This window comes from Mycetomoellerius zeteki, unplaced genomic scaffold, assembly GCF_001594055.1.
Source record: "Mycetomoellerius zeteki isolate Tzet28-1 unplaced genomic scaffold, Tzet1.0 scaffold40, whole genome shotgun sequence".
NCBI classification, from domain to species: Eukaryota; Metazoa; Arthropoda; class Insecta; order Hymenoptera; family Formicidae; genus Mycetomoellerius; species Mycetomoellerius zeteki.
This window is the reverse complement of record NW_017257392.1, coordinates 64,147-89,760: the sequence shown is the minus strand read 5'-3', so window position 1 is coordinate 89,760 and position 25,614 is coordinate 64,147. Positions and strand designations below refer to the sequence as shown.

General features: G+C 35.6%; 1 protein-coding gene across 4 annotated transcripts in view; it reads right to left on the bottom strand.

Annotated features, from left to right (window-relative positions):
* LOC108726222 (amyloid beta A4 precursor protein-binding family B member 1-interacting protein) overlaps nt 1-25,614 on the bottom strand; it is a 144,574-nt gene that overhangs the window by 68,845 nt on the left and 50,115 nt on the right. For 2 of the 4 annotated variants that reach the window (XM_018453668.1, XM_018453669.1), the window contains one exon: nt 21,037-21,166. In XM_018453668.1, coding sequence (XP_018309170.1) covers nt 21,037-21,135 — 99 coding nt within the window. In that variant the 5' untranslated portion in view covers nt 21,136-21,166. Of the gene's footprint in view, nt 1-4,831; nt 5,132-21,036; nt 21,167-21,684; nt 21,731-25,614 lie in introns of those variants that run through there. The other 2 variants (XM_018453671.1, XM_018453666.1) reach the window with 2 other exon arrangements.

Here is a 25,614-nt window from a genome sequence, read left to right as displayed (position 1 = left end):
CCCTGCCCCCGTTGTTCTGTCGTTCACACCGGTTTGCGCCGCCTTCAATTTGCGGCGCCGTCTCTCTGTGGAATGTCTTCTAATAATCGCTAATTAGAGTTAATAGCGTACACGCCAGCCGCCCGTCACGTCATACCGCGTCGCCAAGAATAATTCGCGATCGTCTAGTTTCCAGAAAAATCGATGGCAATTTAATAACGATAATAATAAAAGAGATAAATACAACAGAGAGAGAAAGAGAGAGAGAGAGAGAGAGAGAGAGAGAGAGAGAGACTGGAATTATGACAAAATTACGATTAAATAATAATATAAAATAATAAGAGACTGTGCAACGATAACATTTATAACTTCATCTTGTAAATGTTTAAGTCTATAAATGTAATTTGTATGTAGTAATTAGAAAGATAGAACAAAAAAACTCGCTATGCGTAATAAAATGTATGTTTATAGATAGGTGCATTTTATTTAATTCTTTATTGAACATTAACTAATAACGGCAGATAATAAGAGTGTAGAATTTATCCATTATCGAGTTATCTACTTATTTTTATTTCGAGAAACGCACGATTTTTTAGTCGTGTCAACTACATATTTTGTATTTCACCTATAAATCGATATGCAACTCGTTACATGGCAAGTATGATGAATTACCCTTTTTGTTCTGTGCTATGGCGGTACATGATATCCTGATGGTTATTTGGCTGATTAGCTGGAAAGTGGAAATTATTGAGTAAAATTATCAAATTAATTGCAATGAATGCGAACGAAAGTAAATCGAACCGTCGGGATGTAAATTACATCTGGCGATCGCTCTCGGATTAATAATATAGTAACAACGTTTTTGTTGAAACATACCCGCCGTCGGATATAATTATAACAAAATTAGCATACTAGATGCAGAACTAATTGCGCAATTCGGAGGAAATGTCCCGTATGAGTGCAGTATGATTTTAATCAGAGACAGCCCCAACAACCGGAAGGTGAAAAAAAGCTCATTAAAAACGAATTGCATAACGTTACGAACGGTATTACTCATACATACAGGATGCTTTTTACAATTTAATTTCATTGTATATTTAATTTTCATAAGAACTGATACACTTAAAAATGATATTTCCTCAATTTTCTAATTTGGTTTATTGATTTAATTGGTTATCTCCATTTTCAATAAGGATCTAAGAGTTTTCAAACAAGGTTGCCACAGAAAATGAATTTTAAAATTTCCTGACTTTTTCAGGTTTTCCAGATAAAAATAGGAAATTTTCATGTCCAATATCATATGTAAAATATGTAAAAATTTTAACATAATAAAATATGTAAAAAAATTTAACATTTAGAATCAAGGATTGTAAGAAAGCTAGCTTATATTATTAAAAACGCAAAAGAAGCTTAGTAGCATAATAAAATTTTGGGGGCAAATTCAAGCCAACAAAAAATAAATTAGTATTGGAAAAAAGAATGCAATTATGACGAAAAAGAACGATTAAATAAAATTACTAAATAAAAAATATAAATTTTAATTTTTTTTTTAAATCATTTAAAGTACACGAGTTTTGAACGTATTTGACCATAAAAACGTCAGATATAATATTTAAAAAATTATAAAAATTATTTGGAATAGAAGCAGTTTAAGAGAATTGTGAGCAAAGTTCAAAATTTCAGTCTCTTTTATTATATTTTCCCCTAACTTTTCCCGGTTTTCCTGATTTTCCAGTAGCAACCCTGTTCTAATCATATATATTTCGGGAAGACTTTTGATTATAAAATTTCGTTAATCATCCACTGACAATGCGGGGTCTTTAAGGCACAGTCGATTTTTTTATTGTGAATATTAAGGAAATGAATAGCGCGCGCTGCAGAGGTATCTTTTAATTCTAAGGAAGTGGTATTTCATTCTAAGAAAGAAGAATTGTGACACGAGCTCGATAAAACGATACAAAAGCAATTTCACCATTTTTTCTTGATCGTGTAATAAAGTAGCGAGTTCTTCTCAAATAAACTTTAACTAACGCTTCAGCTTGCTGAGCGAGTCCTAACAGGGGCCTAAGGGCTATTGACTGGGGGGAGAGGGGGGCCTAAATCGCTGTGGCACGATACGAAGGAATGCGCCGGGATATCTCGCGATGCAAAGAGACGAAGGGAATAACGGAGGAGGATCTTGCGGCGACGCGAGAGGACGAAGAAGATGAGAGAGAAAGAGCAGGAGGAACGGGTTGAAAAAAAAAGACACGCGAACAAAGGGCGGCGGAGGTACACAAATTGCAGTGGCGAAAAAAGCGCACACGTTCTCTCTGCAGTCCTCTCCAATTCTTTCTCTCCTTGTTCCGTCTCTTTCCTCGGAATCTCGAGGCGAAGCTATTGTCTTTATGCGAATATTTTTAGAAATTTTGCGATTCGTCTAAAGGCTCGGTTTCACCGATTACAACTTCGCAGGCGACCTGGTTTCGCGAAGAGGATGTAATCGCGCTATTTTACGATATTTCTCTCTGAGAAAGCAAAATTATACTTGACAAAAAGTAATTGGCTGTTTGTCGGTTTTTTTGTAATCAGAAAAAGTGGTATTGACGTGAATTACACATTTTAGAATCGAGTGCGATGACCGTGCTGAATTTAATAAAAATAGAATATAACGAAGAAAATGCTGATAAAATAAAATATAAAAAAATATATACAGTAAAATGTTTCTTTTGGATCAGAATTTATAGGGATAAAGATAAAGACTGCCGTATCTTCCGATGATAAGATTAGAACTCGAATCATTGTACATATAAGTAATTAATTAACGAAAAACAATAGTTATACTTATCAGATATTACTACGTTGCATGGCATTGTTATAATTATCGTGATTAAATTTAAACAAGCAAATTAATCTGTGCTAATGTTTTTCCACGTAATATCAGGATTAAATAGATTCTATACATCCTGAATACTGCTCATATTACTTGCCGACTTTAACAAATTTGAACCTGTCAAATTCCTGTGGATTCCACGATATCCTTGACCGCGGACAAAATTTTTTCCTTCTATAAGGAAGGCGCGCTCGGTCCGGAGCAAACGGTGCGACGAATATTTTTTCGTGTTGTTCAAAAATTCCGCAAAAAAGCATCCCGTACTCGTTCTCTATATTTATGTGCATATTCATGAACTCATTCTCGCCGGTTATGCATTAAAATTCTCTCTACTCGAGGAAAAAAAAACCCGTCTATAGGTAACGGCCAATCAGCGGCTGGTAAAGAGGTTACACAGCTAATAGAAGTGAACGACATCGAATTACCGTGTTTACTTATAATATCGATCGCAATTAATTTTTCTGTATTTTATGCTGCTATACTCTATAATCTTATTAATGGAATTAGCTTCGATTAAATAACTTTTTATAAACTCTTCTCGCGATATCCTAATCTATTTTTTATCTAAGAATAAAATTATATCAAATTTCAAAGCAAACAAATATTTCCGGAAGAGAAATTTCCAAAATTAAGGTGTCTCTCACTATGTCAATTTTATTATGATCTACAAGCAAATATTACAGTTCATTCTTTCACGTTTAGTGTTTAAAGACTCAACCCAGTCCTTCTCGAAAATTGACACGCACCTTCTTCCGACAAGCGAATAATTTCAAAGAAACGAATCCCCGGTGGGATGGCCCTTGGACAGAATTCGCCTGAAAAAGAGATCGGATCCGACAAAAGGATTTCTAATGGACGCTGGGCATCCCGCGGAACACCTTATAAGGCAAACCTCGAGAGTCGGTCTCAGCCTTTCGGTCCAGGCAGGCACCATGAGAGAATCCGAGGTGGCGGCGCCGAGGCGCCTCACCGATGCCGGATTTAGACCGAAAAAGGAGTAAAGCGATGCTTTCGGGAAGAACGAAAAGAACGAGAGAAAACGTGAGATCGTCACGGGGTAGATTGAACGTATCGATACCAGAAAGATCGACACGCAGCGATCTCTGCTCATTTAAATTCAAAATAAGTGAGTTTTTATCAGATCTTGCAAATAATCGACTAAAAACGGTCGAATATCTGGTTGCAGTTCTTATACCACGGCGAAACAAGCATTAAATCTTATCTTGTCAGTCACGCTATTGTTACGAGTTTTACCATCAAAAAAAAAAGGATGCGGAATCGTTAATTAATCGGCTAAGATGTAGCCCTTTCGTACGACAGTGCGTTCAAGTTAAAGTTATGTAGCATCGTAAATTATACGGACAAATGCATGCATACGAATACGGCGCGACGCCGTAGCCGGCATACATATGCAAACTGCATGACGCATTCGTATTCATGTATGTAGATTCGAGACGGTCCGAATCCTTTGAGGATCAATCGGCTGGCTGGTCTATGCGTCGCGATGTTCTTAACTCGACGAGTAACAAGCTGAACATGTATTTATGTTATCGATTTTCGTGTTATTCGGAGTATAAATATTAAATGCACGATTTGTACCATCATATAAAGCAAACATAAAATAAGAAAATAGCCATTGTGCGATTATAGATATTGAAAATCTTGTTTCACGTAGCATCTAAATTCTAATGCATTAAACGAAAAATTCGAAATCAAATTTATACAAATTATTTTGTTTTTCTTCACGAATAATTTAATCTAATTTTCTAACGTAATATTTGTTGAATTTTTTACACAGATAAAATATAACTATCTCAATTTTCCAAAAAATTTACGAACAAGGCATGCTCACAGAATTTTCTGTATAACAAAATCATTTTATTTTTATTATAAATTCCGCGATATGATAGATATTTTCTCTAAGAATTTTCATGTAACAGACGATCCTAATATTTTTATTTTATCTATTCCTAACCTTACCGTATGCGGTAGGTCCTTGATCAGTAAGAGTCGAGCGGTCCTCGTGGACTTCGTTCTCCGTACAGATGCCATGCTGACATCCCTCGGCCCCGATACTATTCTCGGCATGGTGTTTGATCTAACCAAGCGATACTCGTCTCCTGAGTGCCTGCTCCTCTTCCTAAATGTGCCACACAACATATTCGCAATGTCGCGTCGTTCCGATTAAGCTACCGAAATCTTGTTAGATCCCAACCGGTGTCATTCAAGCGAGACGAAGTGTGTCCAAACACAAGTTCTAGATCGAGATCTCTCGATCGTGAAAAAATTGCAAACACTAATATCTTAAATATAATCAACCATTTGAATATATTATTTCTTAAATCACTATAGATATTCTCTAAGGTTATCGAAAACCGTAAAATTTACGATTCTTCAATGAGAGTCTTTATACGGGGAAAGTAATTAGCAATTAATCCCGATGCTGCGAGACTTGTCAACCATAAGATAAACAGATACTTTATTTTTCGAGCACTCGCGAATATTTATTTCGATGATTTTCTGCTGTTGATATAGCGGTAACTAATCAGGTAAAAACTTTCAGCAAGCTGAATCGATGTTTTCCTACCACAGTTTTCTAGTGGAAAAAATTTTTCTATCAAAGTTATAAAAACAATCGGAATTTACGAGCACAATCTGTTCGATCAGAAAACGTCCTTCGGGCACGTTCACGTGAGTTTCTTCGAGCGTAGATATCCGATGTTTTTTCTTGGCAGAGTTCGATGCCGTCTGCAAATTCCTGCATCTATTTAACCCTTCCGGCCCCGGCCGCACCCTCTGCGAACCTGGTTAATCCGACTGGTCTCCCTTGCTTCGATTGTCCGTTCTGTTTCTTTCGCCTTTGATCGCTCGGCTTTCGATGTCTCCCTTTGGATTTTTGTCTCTTTCCCGATTTTGCAACACCGACGTTATTAATTAATCGTGCAATACATAGTGAACTCAAATCAATAAGGTGATCGACCTGAATTGGATTGAAGTAACCGGATTATTGGTCAGTCGCTATCGGTTGGAGATTGTCGACTCGCGCCAAGTGCCGATCCCACTACTCGATGACTCGCAGCAGGATACTTCCTTCCCCACCACTTCCTCGAGTACCTTCACTTCTTCTCAATAAGCCTCTTCACAATTTTTCTCGTCTTCTACGAGATTTATTAGATCCTACGCGGTTTACTTCCTCGTTAAATGTGTGACGTAACTGCAGAGAAACCTCCTCTTCTTCTGCTTATTCTCTCGTTGTTATTATTGTACTTGATTTTTTTCGCTCAATGCGACGAATGGCCCCGCACCTGAAGCATCCAGGCGCGTTTTCGGGCTGCTCGATACTCAATTAACGGAATCTCAGCCAGCTCGAGTCGCAGTGAGAGCCGAGAGTCGACTGAAGGCATAAGACTCCAGTCGTAAGCTCGTCGAAGGAACCCCACCACGTTGATTTCAACAACACCCGGCACCCGGCCCGACCGGACGACCCGGTCGCGTGGCGCTCGGCACAGATACGCAGTGTCTCTCAAAATCGACTCCAGATTTTCGAACCAGCCCAGTGCCTTGTCCTCGCATAGTAACGATATTTCCGATAAAACGCAAAAAGTTTTATCGGAAATCTCGATAGTTTTTTTTTAATATTCGGAACTATATAGATATATACAGTACTGACCAATTATTAGTTCTTCATTATTGGTCTAACTAATAAAATGAAAACTAAATTGTATTAAAAAAACAGTTTACTGATTTTTATTAGGGATGCACCGGATATCCAGAGAGTATCCGATATCCGGTATTATCCGACACTTTTTTTTACTATTCGACCGGATAGTCGGATATCATTAATATTCAGGAATATATCCGGTTGAAATTTGATATCATTAAATTGTTGATTTTTTATTATACAAATGTTCTAAAAATAAGTATGCATATTCATAATGCTATAATATCTTATACATTGTTGCAAAATTACAATTTTTTCTCTATAGGCTTTTTTTAAACCATTTTTCCGGAATCCGATAGGATATCCGAAAAATATCGGATATCCGACTTGAAGAATTTGCCTTTTTGGATATTCGACCGGATACTGGATACCGGATATCCGATGTTACATTTTGTCCGGATATTCGATATCCGGTAATTTTACGATCCGGTGCATCCCTAATTTTTATGCGAAACATTAGAAAAAGTTATATGTATGTTTTTTCATCTTACAATTAGAAGAATAAAACCAATTTGATTGCATTTCATACAATAATGTAAGATTAAAATTACATAATAATTATTCTAAAAGTTTTAAAGAAATATAAAGTTGTAAAGAAAAGTATCCGTGTTATTTTTAAAAATATCTTTTTCATTCGTATATTTACGAAGCAAGAAATTCCGTAATCTCATTAAACATGGAGGTTAATAGCATCCTACTTCCCACAAAAGATTCTTGATTGTTGCATAACTTTCTCAGGAGTCTCACTTGTAAATAAGTGAACTTCGAAGAACTCATTACGTGCGAGAATAATAGTTCGAACTATCGAAGCGACCTATTCGCTCTCTCTTCCTCTCTCTCTTATCGAATTTCCAAATCGAAAGTTTTGCTTGGAACATTAAGGACCTTGACATCTAGCAGAACGTGACAAGCCAGCTGAAGGAACTCGATACCTATCGGCACATCTGTGTAGGGAAATGCATTTTTATATAACAGCATATAAGCCTTGGGATAGAAATTATAATAATAGCGCATATCCGGCTTTCCGGGAATAAAACATGTTATAGATGATACTACAGATATAATAATGTACGTGACAAGAATTAAATGTTAAAATTATCATACAGAAAAATGCAAAAATAATTATACTAAAAAGTTGCGATTATACTGATAAAAACATATTTTAAAAATCAAAATTGGAATCTGGTTACAATATTATCCGTTTCGTAATAAAAATCGCCATGTCACGAAAATGAGAAAAATCTGTCGATTGATTAAATTGCTGAGGAATAACCGCGAATTCAAAGGGGAGCAAAAATACACCTGTCTACTTATATAAGTTCGCAGAACTTCGCACGTAATCCTATGTTTGAAGGTTCTTTTCGTATGAATATATTGCGGTTTGCTCGGCCTAACTCGTTTTGTCGTGGTGAAGACGTGTCATTTTCTTGGTTTCTGCGTTTGATCACGAGTTTCGGACATTTCCTGTAAAAGTCGCACGATTATCTGGCCTAATGGCATTGACACACGTACACGTATCCAGTTGCAAAAATTTACACACGGCTAAATGAAAACATAAAAAGTTGTTAAGTACAAAAATTTAATTTTTTAAATTATATCCATTATATATCATTTCAAATCTATGGAATAATAAAAATTACAAACATCCTTTAATAGACATTAAAATTCTCAATAATATTTTTTATATCATTTTAAATGTTTAAATAATTTTCTGTGTAAAAGAATATATATTTAAGTCTTACTATTACAATAGTTTTTAGCAAAGAATAACAAGTAATTTAAAATAGGAATAATAATATTTTTTTATCCGTTGAATTTTTCTTTTTATAAAATAAATAATTTTAATTTCAGTTAGGTGACAAAGAAAAAACAAATTACGAGAATCATTTGATAATGTAACTGGTCTTCATCGAGTTGAGTACCGCGTTTATGACTAACAGAAAACTCAGGTGAACGGTGCATTTACATTAGAATCGATATAAGACCGTGCGATTATAGGTACGTATATCGCGGCCGATGTGCATAATGAAGGGTGTTTCGCAGCGCCCTTCGCCTGCGAAAATGGACATGTAATTTTTGATGAGTCATGCAAGGCCCTCAAGATGGCTAAATAAATGACGCGGCATAAGTTAGTCTGAACTTTCTCAACCGGTATTTGTCGAACTAACTTTTCAACATACATGTCTCGCAGATGTCAAGAAGTTCGGGACGAAATACTCTGATAGGCATAAGGTGGTAAATTATGTATGTAAATTATAAGGTTTGCATAAATGCGAGAAAATTTAATTTTAATGATGTGGGTAATTGGAACAAAATACTTAGAGTTTAAATATTTCCACACTTTGCGAACGATACAGAAGCAAATTTATGTCAAAACGGAATTAACATAACAATTGTAAGGAAAAAAATAACATTTTCTAGTTTTAATTGTTATAAAATATCTTTCAAATATTAAACGGTACCTTCTATAATTTATTGCTCTTCTGTATCTTTTTTAATGTAAGACATTAACTGACAGAAATAGATATCTTAAAAGATTTCTAATGTCGTGATTCGACGAATATGAATTCGGAACACATCGTTCTCTAGAGATCATTTTACGATGACGAACACTATGCGTTTCAACCATCTCCGTTATGTTAGTCGAAAATTCAAAGCACCGTACTTCGTCAACATTATCCGTAGGTTCTAATTCTTGCGCGTGTCGTTTCTAAAGTTACATCGCTAGATATAGATGAAGGGAGTTCTAATAAAACGCCACAACTGAGCACAGGAACAAGCAGCTTAATTTTCCGTTTTTGAAATGCTATGCGTATCGCGTGTTTTACTATGTTGTAGTTTCACTTTCCTAATCTTCAGATTCAACAGATTTTTAATAAATATGTATATCTATTTGTACATATATCTATAATATAAATTTTTCCCAATTTACCTTTAATTAATTATAATAAATTATGTCTGATTTCTCTCTGTCTCTTTCTCTCCTACACTGTTAAATCTATAGTGTCAAATTTAACTTAACGTGAGTCGCCATTGCTCCTACTCAATCATATCATTATTTTATACTAAAACAATGGTTATATTTACAGGATATTATACAGTGTCAAATTGACACAATACAGTGTTAAATTTAACTATCGTTTTGATAAAAAATAACCATATATTTAGTAGGAGCAGTAGGAGCGACTCACGTTAAGTTAAATTTGACACTATAGATTTAACAGTGTAACATAAGTATATTATATGTTTAATATTTTTACATTAAAAGCATCTATTTTTCTTATTTTTTGTACGATTCAATATTCGTGAGTTTAATTTCCGAAAATTTGAGAATCCCTGAATCCCTTCAGGTTTTTACCTGAAGGATACGCATGCGCTGCGACCGACAGATGTTTCCTCCTCGCCAACTGTTGCGCTCCGGGTTCGAGAGAGGTAAGAGGAGAGGCTGCATCTGATTTACCGAAAGAAAAAAAAGAAAAGAAGAGAACCGAGAGAGAAAAAGAAAGATGAAAAACTCACCCCCGCATCTTGCAGCTCGTGCTTGTTCTTTTTTTTCTGACAGAGCCTTCGAAGGGATGCCCAATCATATGAAAGTGACCCACCCTTATCCAACCCGCATGAATGTAGCTCTTACGTCATTAGGTTCGATCGAGTTGCCGATTAAGTATTTAAACACTCGCGTATAACATTGAAACTTATTACATCTTCTAATTGTCTTCAAAGAAAGCGTTTTCTGTTTAACAAGATTCAAAATGACTGAATAACAAAAAATATAAACATAAAGATTATACTTTTCAACATAAATTTGATAACAAAATACATGAAGTAATATGATGTAATCTTGCTACTATTTAATGATCAACTTTGTCCGAAGAATTATGAAGAGGCAATTGCTAACGATATATCGCTAATAAAACGACTTTTAAAATTTGATTTTAGTCTTGAAACACACGTTTCTTCCAACACATTTTGCTATGTGATCTTTCTTCACTGAGAAAAAAATATCTTAATTTCAAAGAAATATTTCTTTGCTCGTATTCAAACAAATTATTACTTTGGATCAATGAAAATTTCTTTGAAATTAAAATATGTTTTTTAAAGTAAAAAAAAATATCTTAATTTCAAAGAAATTTTCATTGATCCAAAGTAATAATTTGTTTGAATACGAGCAAAGAAATATTTCTTTAAAATTAAGATATTTTTTTCTCAGTGTTTAAGAAAATTAAAAAATACATAGTCTAAAAATCTATTTTTAGGTCTTCAATGGATATATCTGTTATAGTAATTCTGCTTTTTTTTGCTCGATGCATGAGACTATGCGACTCGAGGAAATGTTAGGAAAAAAAGAGAAGAAAGTGAAGAAATGTGAAAAACATTTTATGTATTCTTGATACTTGATACCACTAGATAGTAAAATAAACTAGATAGTAACTTATAAAAATTAAATATTTCTTCATATAGGAAATTTTATGTGTGCATTCTACAAATATTAGTATAAATCATATACGAGTAGATCATTACGTATTCTTAATTTTTATATTTTTCTGTTTTAAGTCTTTGTATCTTCTTAAATCGAAGTGTAAAACGCAAAAGGCTCATACGCTGGATGTAACCTTCGTTTATTCCGTAAGAAAATCATGAGTCCGGAGGAGTCGGCCACCACCTGCTCGATCGCGTCGCAGATCTCAACAATCGCGCAATTCGTATGTAACGTTGCGCGTTGCGCTACGAGATTTATCGTGCACGTAGTTGGGGCGGACAGTAGGTCCTTCTTGTAGCAGCTTATTAAGCGGCGGTAAACCGCACGGCAAAGATCCACTCCGATCTTGGAACCGGTCATGACGCGCGCGTATATCAGCAGCGCACCTCTCGACACCACCTGCCGGTCGTTTCACCCTCTTCCCCCTCGTTTACTTCATCTGATCTGCGGTTCTCCTGCAGCGGGCACTGGCGGGCACCCGCAGACGAACGGACACCTTCGCCGGCCCTCTTTCGTGGCCCGGGCCGCATTATCCTCTCATTATGCTCTTTTTTCGCAATTGCTGCTTAACGATATCACGCGGATATTGTATATTTTCTAGTAAAGCAAGAAGGTGTTACTAGGTGTTCCTAGAATTGATATCTGTTCATTATGAACACCTAGATCTAGGAACACCTAGTAACACCTTCTTGCTTTACTAGAACATTACGATGCCAAAAAATTATCAATAATAAAATTTATTTGTCATAAACAGAAAAAAGAGAAGGTGAAAAAATGTGAAAAATATTTTATGTATTTTTTATACTAGATAGTAAGATAATATACTACTAGATAGTAAGATAAATGTAACTTATAAAAATTAAATATTTCTTCATATCGAAAATTCTATGTGCATTCTATCAATGTGAATCATATGAATCATTACATGCTCTTAATTTGTATATTTTTCTGTAAATAAAATATACTTTATCGGAAAAAATTGTTTTATTTCATTCTTATTTCACTTGCACCGTCTACTACGTTAATAACTAACGATGAATCAGCAAAGTATAGAATTAATATGAATTTATAAAATAAAAATAAATTGATAAATTCATATTTGACTTTCTCTCTTCCTTAGAAAAAATTCAAAGTCACCATTTTTCGTATTCGATATATGGTATTACCGTCCTCAAGACATATTTTCAACAAAAAATTCACATTTAAGTAATACGTATTATTGATTATCACGAAAAGCAAAAGGTGCAATAATTCTCTGCCCTTCCTCAGATAATACTCTGCTCATATTCTCTGGCAAAAGTACCCGAGCCTGCTTATAATCACGAGCCTCGTGCCTGCCGGGCCTGTCCTTCTTTCTCGATGTTTTTTTTCTTATTCCCGTCAACCTTTTCGTTCGCTCGCCGACGGGCTACACACCGTTCAAATCTCGGTCTTCGTCGAGGGGGAGGCGATTGCTTAACGACGCCAACCACCTGCCCCGAAAAGAGGAACACGTGCTGCTACTACGAGGCAGCTGCAACCCATAGACGATGGATATATGCACCAGGATGAAGTTTAAGCTGTTCGAGGTGTTGAGAACGCGAAGCTAAAGGACAGCCCAGGCGGATGGAATTCCTCTATTTTGATTATTATATTGACATTATAATATATCTTGTGACTCTTAAGACAATTTGTCTAAAAAGATCAAGAATAAAGTATTTTTTATTCCATTTTATATTGTCTTGTCATGATTGTGAATCATATTAATCATATATGCAAGCAATTAACTACAGAATGCTAAACACAACTCCTACATTAGCAATGTTAATTATTAATAGTATGTTATATATAATAATGTGGCATCGCAATAAGATATTTTTAAGTCAAATGAAATCGTATTTTTTTGTTTATTCTTCTGAGCAATTTAATAATATTGTCAAAAATTCTTCGCTTCTGAAAAGAGCATAAAGCTTTTCAATAGAGTAATATGCTTGCATTATACATAGAATTACCGGAGGAGGTGAGGGCAGAAATTAAATGTATTCGTCTGCACGTAAAATGCTGTGTCAAAGATAATATCTCACGTCGCATCAGATTTATTTGACAAGATTAGAGACCGACGCAACAGATGGCAAATGGGACGCGTGGCTGAAGCTCTACCACCAATTTTTGTACTTCGATCGCTTACCTCCATTCGAGATATGAAAAGGAAATAAAATTAATTTCACAGTACTATATTAATTAATTATATAACACTGACAGTTATATATAATTGATATACAATTATATATCACATCATTGATGAGATATAATACATCCAGATCATATCATGATGTCATAAATCAAAAGTATATAATTATTATTAATAATTCTTATTCTCATAGTATTTTCAATACCGCAGTAATAATTTCTTAATCCTATTTTTTAAACTAACATTTCAGTTCTATTTTTTATAAATTGACTTCTTTATTAGTTAATACATTGAGAATAACTAATATTTTTATACATATTTTAAAAGATTCATTTTACTCTAAATTTTATCTATTGTTTCTCTTCCTAAATAAAGCTTTATAAAGGTGAATTTTTAGACCTTTCTAGATATTTATCGTCACCGTGCATGAAGATATGCGCGATACGTAATGATTACTTTTCCGTATTTTTCTCAGTGCTCGCTTTTCTTCTTATTTTGCAAGCGCGTTGATAACGGTTCATCTGACCCCAAGAGAGAAACCGACGAAAACAGAAGCCCCGAAGAGGAGACACGGAAATGAGGATCGCTTTACGGCACATGGTGTTCGAGGATGGACGAGCAAGAAGAAGGTCGGCCAAACTGCACAGCTGCCCTTAGGCACGTGCACCGCGCTGCTACCTGAGCAATTCTCTCGCATTTCCCGCTCTCTTCAAGCTACCTGAAGAGTGCGAGCTAGTTTACTCAATAGGCAAGAAGAAAAGCGCGAGTGGTGTGCACTACATGTCGGAACAAACGAATGGATTGTTGTCATTCATAATTTTACAACAAAGAAAACACGTTTAACACGGAGAACTTTATTATAACTTCACTTATCAATCAAAAGAGCTGATATTTTCACATCTCTTTCTATATATATCTATAATTAAATTTTTAGATAAAAACTTTGTTTTTAAAAATGTATCTAGGAAAATTAAAATTTACATTTCAAGTCTTAGGCTGGTATTCATTATAATCAATTATATTCGAAACCGCTTAAGTAACGTTTTAAGATGCTAATACGGCTCTGTGATTGGTTTATGACATTTTAAGACGACACTTAAAAGAATTTGTGTCACCGAAATTGAAAATATGGTTCGCTAATTTCGCGACTTTTGATTTTTTTATCATAAAAAATACGGAACTCTTTTTTATAAAGAACTGTAGAGAACTATGAAAAGTATACTATTGGAACTGTGGTTATTTTCTTTATATCAATAGAATGACGTGTTAACTTCACAGATCCTATTTAAGATAGTCTTAAATATAAGAACTGATTATGACTACCGGCCTAAGTATCTGTTTATTATCAATTAACGTTTGCTTAACGAAGTTCTGTTATATACGTAATATGATTACACAGTATTGTTAATATAAAAAAGTACTGGTACATTTTTTTAAATGCTCTAAATTTATGCTCTAAATATATTTAGATTCAACATAAAATAATACTATTCTTTGTTAAGACAGTTAAAAAAAAAAAAATATTTTACAAGCTCGTCATTCGCCTTTAGCCACTCATTTTGGGCGCGATTCGTAAATCTTTAATAAAGACACTAAAGTACGATCTTCCGTGCGTAAACGGATCTGGAATTGAGAACGTTTTTCTCTAACGTAATCTTCTTTCGCTAATTTAATGGCTCGATAAATGCTACTTTATTTTACCGAAGAACGTTACTCGAAGTATATTGGTTATCGCATGATGAAGTCTTGAGAGCAAGATCAAGAGGCCACCTAATTTTCTTCTCCACACGATATTTAGGCTTCTCGGCAAGGTATGATTGCGGCCAAGGTTCATCGCTGATGGATCTTCACGATTTAAAATTGACGATAATCTCGTGAGTCACTCATACGCCATGTAATACACATCCCCAATTGATAAACCGATAATTAACCTTTATCTTCTTAAAAGGATAATCTTTCACGTGCTTATACCCCCTTCGCTTTATAAACAGGCAATTATTAAAGACTCGAAGTCTAATTCCTCTGCGATTAATTGAGAAGAAAACGTGATTGGAAAATTATATGATCTAAACAATATTCACTGCACAATGGAATAATAACTATTTACGCTAACATATTATATAAGATTGTTGAGAGCAGAGTTTAATTAAAAGATACGTTATAACAATTAATAAAAATAATCTCCATACTCTAAACTAGTTATTCCAAAGTCATGCAACGTGCACTCGAATCCTTAGTTTCCCTCTATCGACAAAAGAATAGTAGTAAATAAGTATCATACCGGATACAGTAATATTATGGAACAAAGGCTGATCCCTTAGCTCCAGTCACGATTAAGGGTGACCACGAAGTCTCGGCGTGGATGCGGATACACTACGAAGCCCGCATATTAATAGCCACCGGAAGCTCTTAACCATTTGTCTATTTCGCCGCGAGGCTCGCCGTTCGCGCTCGCTCCGATTTGCCCTCATTATGCAAACGATCAAATGATATAATGAACGATTTAGCCTCTTGAGCCTTATCAGTCTCTGTAATGGGATGTAGCTCGTCATGTCGTACCGTGAATTCGATAATTACAAGTGTGGAATGGCTGCCGCGGGATTGCGAGAATATTAATCAAATCAGTGAGTGAAGAGCAATCGTACTGTAAACTCTGCAGGTTTCTGATGAAATGCGAGCTTCGAATAAAAATATATATTTTTCACATACTCGCGGTACGTTATATAAAAAAACCAATTGATTCTACACATTCACTATATAAAAAATATAATATTTATAGGATAAAAAATCTCCATCAGATTGATCTCACTAGAACATCTATTGTCTATTTTTTAACTCGATCAAAACTTCTTATCTTAATTAAAAAAAATATATATATATGTACATATATATAAATAGCCTTAGTTTTCGCTATCCTTTTCAATCTATTTAAAAAATGTATAGAATATATTTCTTATTTTTATTCTACGTATTCTTAAATTAAGTATCTCTTCTCAAATGTTCATAAAAGTGCCTGAATATGGGTATATTTGATATACAAATATCCGTATATTGAAGTCGGATCCACAGGTCGCTAATTATAAATTCAAATGATTGTGCAAATGATCAGTCACTCCTGCGTAATCATCAAGAGGTTTTTTCTAATGAACAACACTTCTTTTCTGATACAGATATCAGCTCCACACGTGTTCCAATCGTGAAACTATGAAGAGAGAGACATGTTAAGGCTGAAATCTGCATTACCAGTATCGCAGCAAGAAACTGCCTGTTGTCGGTAACGTATGGAGCAAAGATAGCATAGTTTCCAAAATAATCATTTTTCATGATAGCTAAGATGACGTAAGAGATATTAACAATCGTAACAAAGATTTAAACAATCGTCAAAAATTTTTAAAAATTATTTGATGCATACCGTTAAAAATTCTACATAATTCTTTAATAAATAATTTCAGGCATTTATACAATTGCTGACCAAAATGTAATAAACAAAACTTCTTTATCAAAAAATAAATTAACAATAAGAAGTTTTATTGTCGCAAAAAAATTTATCATAGCAGTATAATCCATAAAACAAAAAAAAATGAACTAATAGATTCTAAAACTTCACACTTTTAATAAACTAGTTGCAAAGGTGCGCTACAATTAAAACATTATTGTAAAAATAAATGCTTTCATGAAAGAAAAAAATTAATCGGTTATTCATTCTCAATATCTTGTAGATTATTACAAAAACACAAATCGCATTATTTTTTAATCTTCGCCAAATTACTGTCTATTTAAAATAGGAGAAATTATTATGCAATTAAAATAGGAAAAACTATTGTGCAATTTAGCGAACCATGATAATTTCGTTTGTAACGCCTCGTGCAAAATGCTTCTAATCCCCGAGCGGAATGTGACTGCAAATTGGACACCTCAGTGCTCACGTTTGTTACGTCCCCGATACGCGAATCATATCCCGACGCGTTTCGTCGATGGAACGGCCAGCCAATGTGCACGATAATGCTCAACACCGTAACGCCCTAATCATCGCGAATAATTCATGGAATATGCGAAAAAAATGACGAAAAAATATTATTTCCGTGAAGCGGAGATCACAAAAGATAGATATTCTATATTTTATGAGCTTTATCATTCCGTCTGGCGTACTCCATTCGATTTAAATGCGCATAGTTTAATAGTTAATTCAACCAAACTTCCCGTTTTTATTGGAAGATAGGTAGAAAACAACTATATATGTTGTTTACTCTTTTTTTGCTCATTTACTGAAATTTTTAGTTTCGTCTTAAAAATGTGTAAGGATATACAATATAGCTGCGCTTTATATTCTTAATTCGAAATTTTTGAGGATTAATCTTGCTTTTCTTTAGAGATACTTTATAAGAAGGCGTTCTAAAGTGCAAGACGAAAATGATGGTAACCTGATTCTAACTAATAATATTTCTCAAGATGTTCCAATGTTCTGTTCCAACGCTCTCTCGAATATTCTGTGACCACGTAGGGGTCAGCGACCACAGTTGCAACGTTATCCGTTCCGCGTTGCCAGGTTATCGATCTGTACAGGCGCCTTGACCGACCTCCGATGCATCGCCAAGTGCAAGTGCAAGCAAAAGCTCTCTTCCTCTTTCTCTTCCTCTCTTCTTCTCTTTCTCCCTCTCTCGCTTCTTTCGTTACATCCCAGAGCGATCTCAAAATAAGAAGAAAGCAACAGGGCAAAGAGAAAGCCCGGGGACGAGCGATTGCTTGTTTACCGTTCCCGATGCGACGCAACTCGTGAAACGTCACGAGTTTTACGCGCGAGTACGATCTATAGAAATTTTATATCTCGTACATATAAAAATTCTTAATGCTACAAACGGTATTACTCATCGAAATAAGCATTCGACGATCATGTGATTACGATGACAAAGTTCAGCTAATAAACTGCGGGAATACCAGATAACGCTTTTCTACTGTCATTTGAACTATTTTTTTTCTATTAGAAATTTTTCGCAATTTATACATAAATAATTTGATTTAAGTTTCAAAGAACCTGTAGAGAAATGGTAGATGCAAATGTAAAGATGAAGCATTTGATAAAATTTAAAGGAATTATCTGCTAATATCTTCCAATTAGTCATTCACTATATATTTTTCCAATTATCGCAATTTTAGCTATCTGCCCTCCGGGTACCTAAGGTAAATATCGCATGATGGCGGGGCAATGACACCCAATTGCTCGGCTATCGATTCGCCGAACCTTCGCCGCGAACCGGCCAAGTGCAAGTGGATATGCTCGCGCACTTCCACTCATCCATCTTTCACTGACTAGACTCGATTCTCGAGTGTCCATTCGTCGTATCGTCGACTAGCAAGGTTCAAGGTTATACTCGTCACGGTTTTACTTTCAGCCAGAGTTTCAGCAAATACTTTTACTCCTTGAGGACGAGACGTCGCGTTTGCAATCAGATCAACCGCAGTTTTAATTAAGACTACACATCCCGGTTCACCAGAAATCGCGGATGTCGTGGAAAGATTTAAGAGATAATTCATACGAGGAATTATTCTATTTTTAAATCACGTTAGATTAAACTTAAAGGCCATTGATCTTGAAAAGAGAACGGTTAAATTGACAAAATCCAAGTGAATAAAAAAAATAGATTATCTAATAAAATATTAATTAGAACATCGCCATATAACAAATCCAGCGCATATGGCGTTCTTCCAATTTAATTTCTTACAACTTCGTGAAATGGAGTTGTAGTCTTGAAAATACAAGCTACGCTCGAGAAGACCTAAATAAACTCGTCTGTATGCAAAATAGACGATACTCAACAGGTATCTCGAGAAACCTCGAGGAAAAACGAATCCATTGTACGAGTTGATGATATTAAAGTTTTTAAAACAAAATAATGTGACAAAAATTTGTTCCAAGTTCCTGAAAAATCTCGTTGCGGCAAATAATAGAAAAAGCGCTGCTGCCAAAAAAAAAAGATACGAAACAACTTGTCGCTCGTTTTTGCGGATTAGTCTAAAAATTTCTCTATTACTCCGACAAAACCAGCGAGAGAACTTTTACGAAGTAAATGTACGAACTTTTTCGCTCGTAACTAACGACAAAGAGAATTCTCGAACTTCGTAACGATGTTTCGCAGATCGCACGCCGCGGAATGTTCGGTAAAATCACGCTTGCAAGCGCGCTGAAAGTCGCTAATACAACTAACAACATAACAGAGGATCCGTTAAGAAAGCAATTATCCGCAATTTAATGAAATTAGAAACAACCACAGGGCAGGCCACGAGCCTCTAGGCAGGAAATGCTAAAAGCACTCAACAAGAACGAACATTGGTTTACTCGCTGGACAAAGTTCGCGTCGCAGTCACTCGGACACGTCAATTGCCAACAATTCTGTAGCGTTCGCTATTGCGTAAATCGCGAAGATCGCGAGCTAGAAAGATAGTACAGTAGCGTCTGAAAGTAATTTGTAAGGAACATTTCAGTCCTTCCTTATAAGCCGGCGTTTACAATAATACAATTAAAAAATGGTTGTTTTTTAAATATTCGAGAAGTATGAAATTTATTTTGTTAAGAAAAAGAATTAAAATATATATGATTTTTAACTTACTAATGAGTTCCCCTTAATTGAAAACCCTTTTATTTGAAAACCTGAAATTTTGATATCTATAAAATATTTTTGAGCACTAAAGTGGTATTACTGAAGTAATAAATAAATATATTGCAAGTGTTATATAATTATAGTACATATTAAACTGTCGTAATCGGTTATAAATAATTACGTACTACAGAAAATTATATAACCAATATTATTATAGTAATTATATAACCAAACGATTTCGTCCAAATTTATTCACAGAAAATTCATATTTCTTCATTTGATTTATGATACGATTTATTGATAATAAATTTCACGTGCATTTTGTTATGTAAAATTGCAACTGTCGGCATATTCCGCAGTGGTTGATTACTAATCTCAAATGTAGAAATACAGATACTCACGGAATATGTGCACGCTTTACAAGGAAGTAAACTCGCGTTAGCTACTTCTCGTGCGAGCTACTAGCGAATCATTTAGACCACGCGCCAATTGACACCAATTGAGAAGCGCGTACTCAAGAGAGGCAGTTAGTCAGCTGCCTCTTCTTCATTGGATCGCCTCGTCTTTCAAACTAATCAGATCGAAATTTCTTGCCTGACAGCGATTCTACTTCGGTCTCCGTACACATCGTCTGACATCGAGATGTTTAATTAAAGACGTTAAATTTGTACCACTGCACTGTCTACTGCTTTATTTAACGCTTAAAAATTGTTTAAATTAAATCCGTAGTATTCTCTTTGTCGCGTGAACATTATAATAAATAATAAGAATTATAATAAATCATCACAATCCAAGATCGTGTTATTTATAATTGTTTCAAGGCAGTTTAGTTGTTGTATATGTCATTTACGATTAATTGCTGTAACATGCAATTTCGAGTAACTCTTAGGTGTACATGCGCTACATATAATTGATTGCCACATGCCGTCTGTGTTTACAATTGTTTCCGTGTAGGGTATTTAACAATGCATATGCTGTTTACGATGAATAAATATTACTGCTATGGGAGTCCGAATTTCGACTCCTATTATTATACAAATCGTTCATGGAAATAAAATCTTTTTCTTTTAATTCTTTTTAGACATTTGAAATATTTATGATTGTTTCACGGAACGTTTAGCTGTCTACACGCTATTAGTACAACAGCGATTGTTCGCGGGTTCCTGACCGTAAAATAGCTAACGAGAAGAAATCACGTGAAGAGAAATATAAACTCACCACAGTCAGGCTGTCCAACTCGCCTAGCCACTCGTTCAGAAGCTGTTCAGGATCTGTCTCGTTGTCGCTGTCCTCGGCTTCTTCCTCGTATCGCTCCATGACGAGCCGACTGTCCGTTGAATCGTTTTTCCTGCACAGAAAATTTGGATCGTCAGATTTCCTTTCAAAGTATTTCCATCGGGAGAGATACCTATCATTTTAAAATCTCAAATAAGACGATTTCTCTCTCTTATCTATATCAATACACAGAAAATCCTCTATATCGTAGTAATTTAATTACACAAGTTTAAAATCAAATGCAATCGTCAAATATTGCCACACTAAATTTGTAGAAATTAAAACAACTGCGAAAAATTCGGTAAAATAATAGGAGTTCGCTGGCAAATGCGACGCTTTTAACGAAATAGAATCTATTTTATGAAACAGAGAAATCTAATAACATTTTGAAAATATGTTTCTTTAGCAGAGTGCATCGGTAACGACAAATACGTACCAAATATATATGTACACCTATAAGTAGTGATTATAAAAAATTGTAAAAATCATAAGAATTTAGGAATTAAATATTCTCTCGCATAATTCTGCATTACTGCCATACGTCGCCTTCACTTTGCACTGTGTGCAAGTATGTCATCGACAAATATGTACCGTCTACGTAATATAGCTTTGTTCGCTCGAGGGTAACTTGCGGTTACCAGCTGCGATGGCGCAGAAATGTTGACGAAACATTTAGTAGTAGTTGAACGAGCCTTGGCCCGAAATTCCCATTAATAGGACCGCGAAACTGTGATCGTAGAAATGCGAGCGACGCGTAAATGTCGCTTTGTCACAATTCCTTTTCATTAACTCGTATAATTGGATACTCGTGCCGCAAATTGAAACGTGGAATTCTGCTTCGTTGTAATTAGTTAACCCTGGGACGTAGGTTTGTGTGATCGTCTTACTAAAATATATCTTACTGAATATAATAGCACCAATTACTATAAATATATTGAAGTAATAAGTAGTTAAATTTAACGCAGACCTAATTATGCAATATTTTATGTAAAGCGAATAATAAATAAATTAAAGCGTTTCATAATTCCTTGAATATAATTTTGAAATAATTAATAATATGCACAACTGTAACGAAAAGTAGGTACAATATAATTTATATGGAAATAATATTTTGCTATTATGGTATTAATCGCTACAGCGAAATGAGATGTATTTTGAAACAATAAGCATATTATTTTCTACTAAACGCGATGCAAATATACAAAACGGGTTAAGGTGAAATGGCGTGCATTCCGGGATTAAAAACAGTAGTCGCGTTAAATGTCAAGAATTAAACCTTAATTACAGACAGTGCTAACGAGACATTAGATTAATTTGTCGCGATTGTGCATCGCGGTCAAGTGCACACGACGCCATTACCGGTAATGAAAATTAATTTAATCGCCCGATTGTCTCGAGAGAAATCAACTCATTGCGCTGCGTCCTCTCCCCATTTTGCACTTTTCCGACAAAACGCATCCCCGATTGCGACATTGCACAGAATGGTCCTCCCGTCACAATGATTGTAGGTGGACCGTATCGATTCCGTTAATTCGATTCTCATTAGACACCATTCCGGGTAAATGCACACGCGCGACTGTTAATTATTTCGATATCGTCACGCTGCAGCAATGCAACCGTTTGCCTCCACTGTCTCCTGTCGAGGGACCTTCAGTAGCAGCAAGATCTTAACTCAGCGGCATAGTTCTATGATTAGCAGCCAGTCGCAGTTCCGCGATTAACTGACATCAATAAGACTTTCTATCGTAAAATACACTTCCTACAACGTGAAGGGGATTTGAAGCTTGAAGTTTACAAAAACATTTTCGTTGTACACAAAATTTCACGAATATGTTGGATGTTTATAATTACATTGTATTTTGACAAAATTTATAATGGAATCTATAATTTTTAGAATGGAATCTTTACTTTTTAGAAACACGTGTAAGAAATCTCGAATCTAAAAGAAGATCATTCACTGCAGCGGAACTCTCGTTTCTAACGTTCCATTGTCGCGTGGCAGCTTGAGAGAAGGTTAATATTTTAAGTTCCCGTGGTAACGCGTGTGGGAAAGTAGCAGTGATCCGTTGTAGGTCACTTTTAGATAGAACAGAACATCCGCGGGTGCATGCCCGAGCTGAATGGCGCATCGCCGGACGATTTGACATAAACACGCCACTCCACGCCACGCCACGCAGGTGCGGTGTAATCGTTTCGCGGCCGGGGCGGAATAGCGTTGCATTCCACCGAAGTAACGCGAAACTGCGCTGCTAATTGCGGCAGGGAAGAGGAGATGACGGGGGTAGGAGAGGAACGGGTTTACGGTGCACTGGACGAGGTGTCCTTGCAAGGTTTACATCGCGATAGAGAGCGGACATGGGAGCGCGGATCGCGGAATACTCACTGCAAGGATGGAAAATGCGTGGCGACGCGTCTGCTTGCCGGACGATGCAACTTTCTTGCCTTCATCGAAACAAGCGCAGAAAATGTTATATTCGCGGCACTTTGCGATCGTTCCATATTTTTTATTCCGAAGATATGTAAACGCTAATACGACTTGATAGTATACTTCTTTTTCTGATATAATATCAGATAATCGTAACATATATATTATCATGATATATCCACCACCTAATTATATTGCACCTCATTTACATAATTGGGAATAAAATAATAAGACATACAAGAGAAATCTCAATAAAATGTTGGAGCAAATTTTGTGTGTAATATTGTACAAATAAATTTGTAAAGACTTTTAAAATTTTATTATTACTTTGCATCTGAATTTTTTATAATTAAATTAATAATTTGTATACAAGCGCAATGAAAAATTTAATAAATTTTAGAAAGTGATTCATTACATTGCTGTTTCTTCGTAATATCACTTTTACAATGAGTTATTATAAAAATATAAAACGTAGAAGTAATAAATTTATAGAGCGCACTGTTATAAATAATTATCCAAAATTTTTAATCTTTTTAGTCTTGTCGATAAAAAGATTACAGAAATTTTAGTCGAGTTAAAGGAATAAAATCAAAAAGTTAAGAAAATATGCAAGTTGATGGAATAACGTAATATTACGTATAGTGACGGGCTAGCGCGATGGTGTGTGTGCATGAAACATAGACCGAGATATCGATTGCTCGATTAATAATGCAACGAACAGACAAAGCTCTCCCGTTTCTCCAGTAGCGGCGACATAACCAATGTTGCAGCTAGACGGCTCACGACGGCTTGTCTTTCAACCGAAGAAACGGGTTCCTACATCGATAACGAGGCGCCTCTTCGACTATGCACGGTTCATCCCTCATGCGACCAGAGTGATCGATCGTGTCAGAGCAGCAAACAGCTTTATTCAGCCTCCGATGAAGCAATCATGAAACGGCTGTATCTCTAACTAACGCAACTCGAATGCTTTCTTTTCTTCTTATCACATACGATTCCGTGAAAGAATTATAAATCAGCTAATAAAACATCGACGAAGCAATTATAGATATTATGAATCCACAGCAGTGGAGTAATTCAGGTTAAAAAAAAGTTTAAAAAGATAACTTCAGTACATGGAATCCTTTTGAAGCGTTCAGATATGGTGTTATCTATACAAGTATCAACCAGATATCACTACACGCTTGTAAGTCGCACCAATAACAGCTCGACTCGACTAGTTTATCGTCGAATTAGTGATATCTTCTCGCTCGCGAAGGATGCAGCAGATACGAGAATGAGTTACCAGAGATCCCGACACGAAACGAGTATACGCGAGATATCGTGAGGATCAACGCAAGGGATGAGCTTAGCGAAAGTGCCTCAGGGACTTACGCGAACGAGATAGCAAGAAACGGAAGAGATTGTCGTCGAATCGACATGTCAGCACGCCATAAATCGTAATAGCAAGGCCGCGCGATGCGATACGGAAACGTATTGATATTGATCAAATTAAAAGATATCTGAGCCGGTACTATGAAACTGAAACAAGTATAAGTATCATTTAACTTGAAAGTAATACGGAAATATGATATGATGAGATATGAAACGTTTCATTCCTCATTTTCGTTTACAAAATGCATTACTTTTTTAGCTGTATAATACATCTCAAACTCGTAACTCATACATAATCTTAATATTTTGGATCGTAACAGTGATGTCAAAAGTTACGTGAATTTGCGGAGAATGTTCTCAAATTTGTTGTCCCATTTTACCTATAGTAGTTACAAGTGATATGATTTCAATACGAAACGGCGATAGGGTCAGGCCTGACGAGAGGGGGGGGGGTGACGGGGTGATTCCCCCCGGGCCCGGATTTTTTGAGGGGCTCAGATTTTTTGAGGATCCCGATTTTCTAAATGCTCATTGTTTTCGAAACAATAGATCGCGTTCAAGTTTGTAAAGCAGCTAGCCTGCTCACGGAGCGACTGAACATAATTAGTTCTTACCTATGGAGCCAACCAATCATGTTCAATCGCTCGGCAAGCAGACCTAGCCGCTTTGCCAGCTTGAACTCGCCTATAGTTTCTTATTTTTTGTAAAAACATTCTAAATTG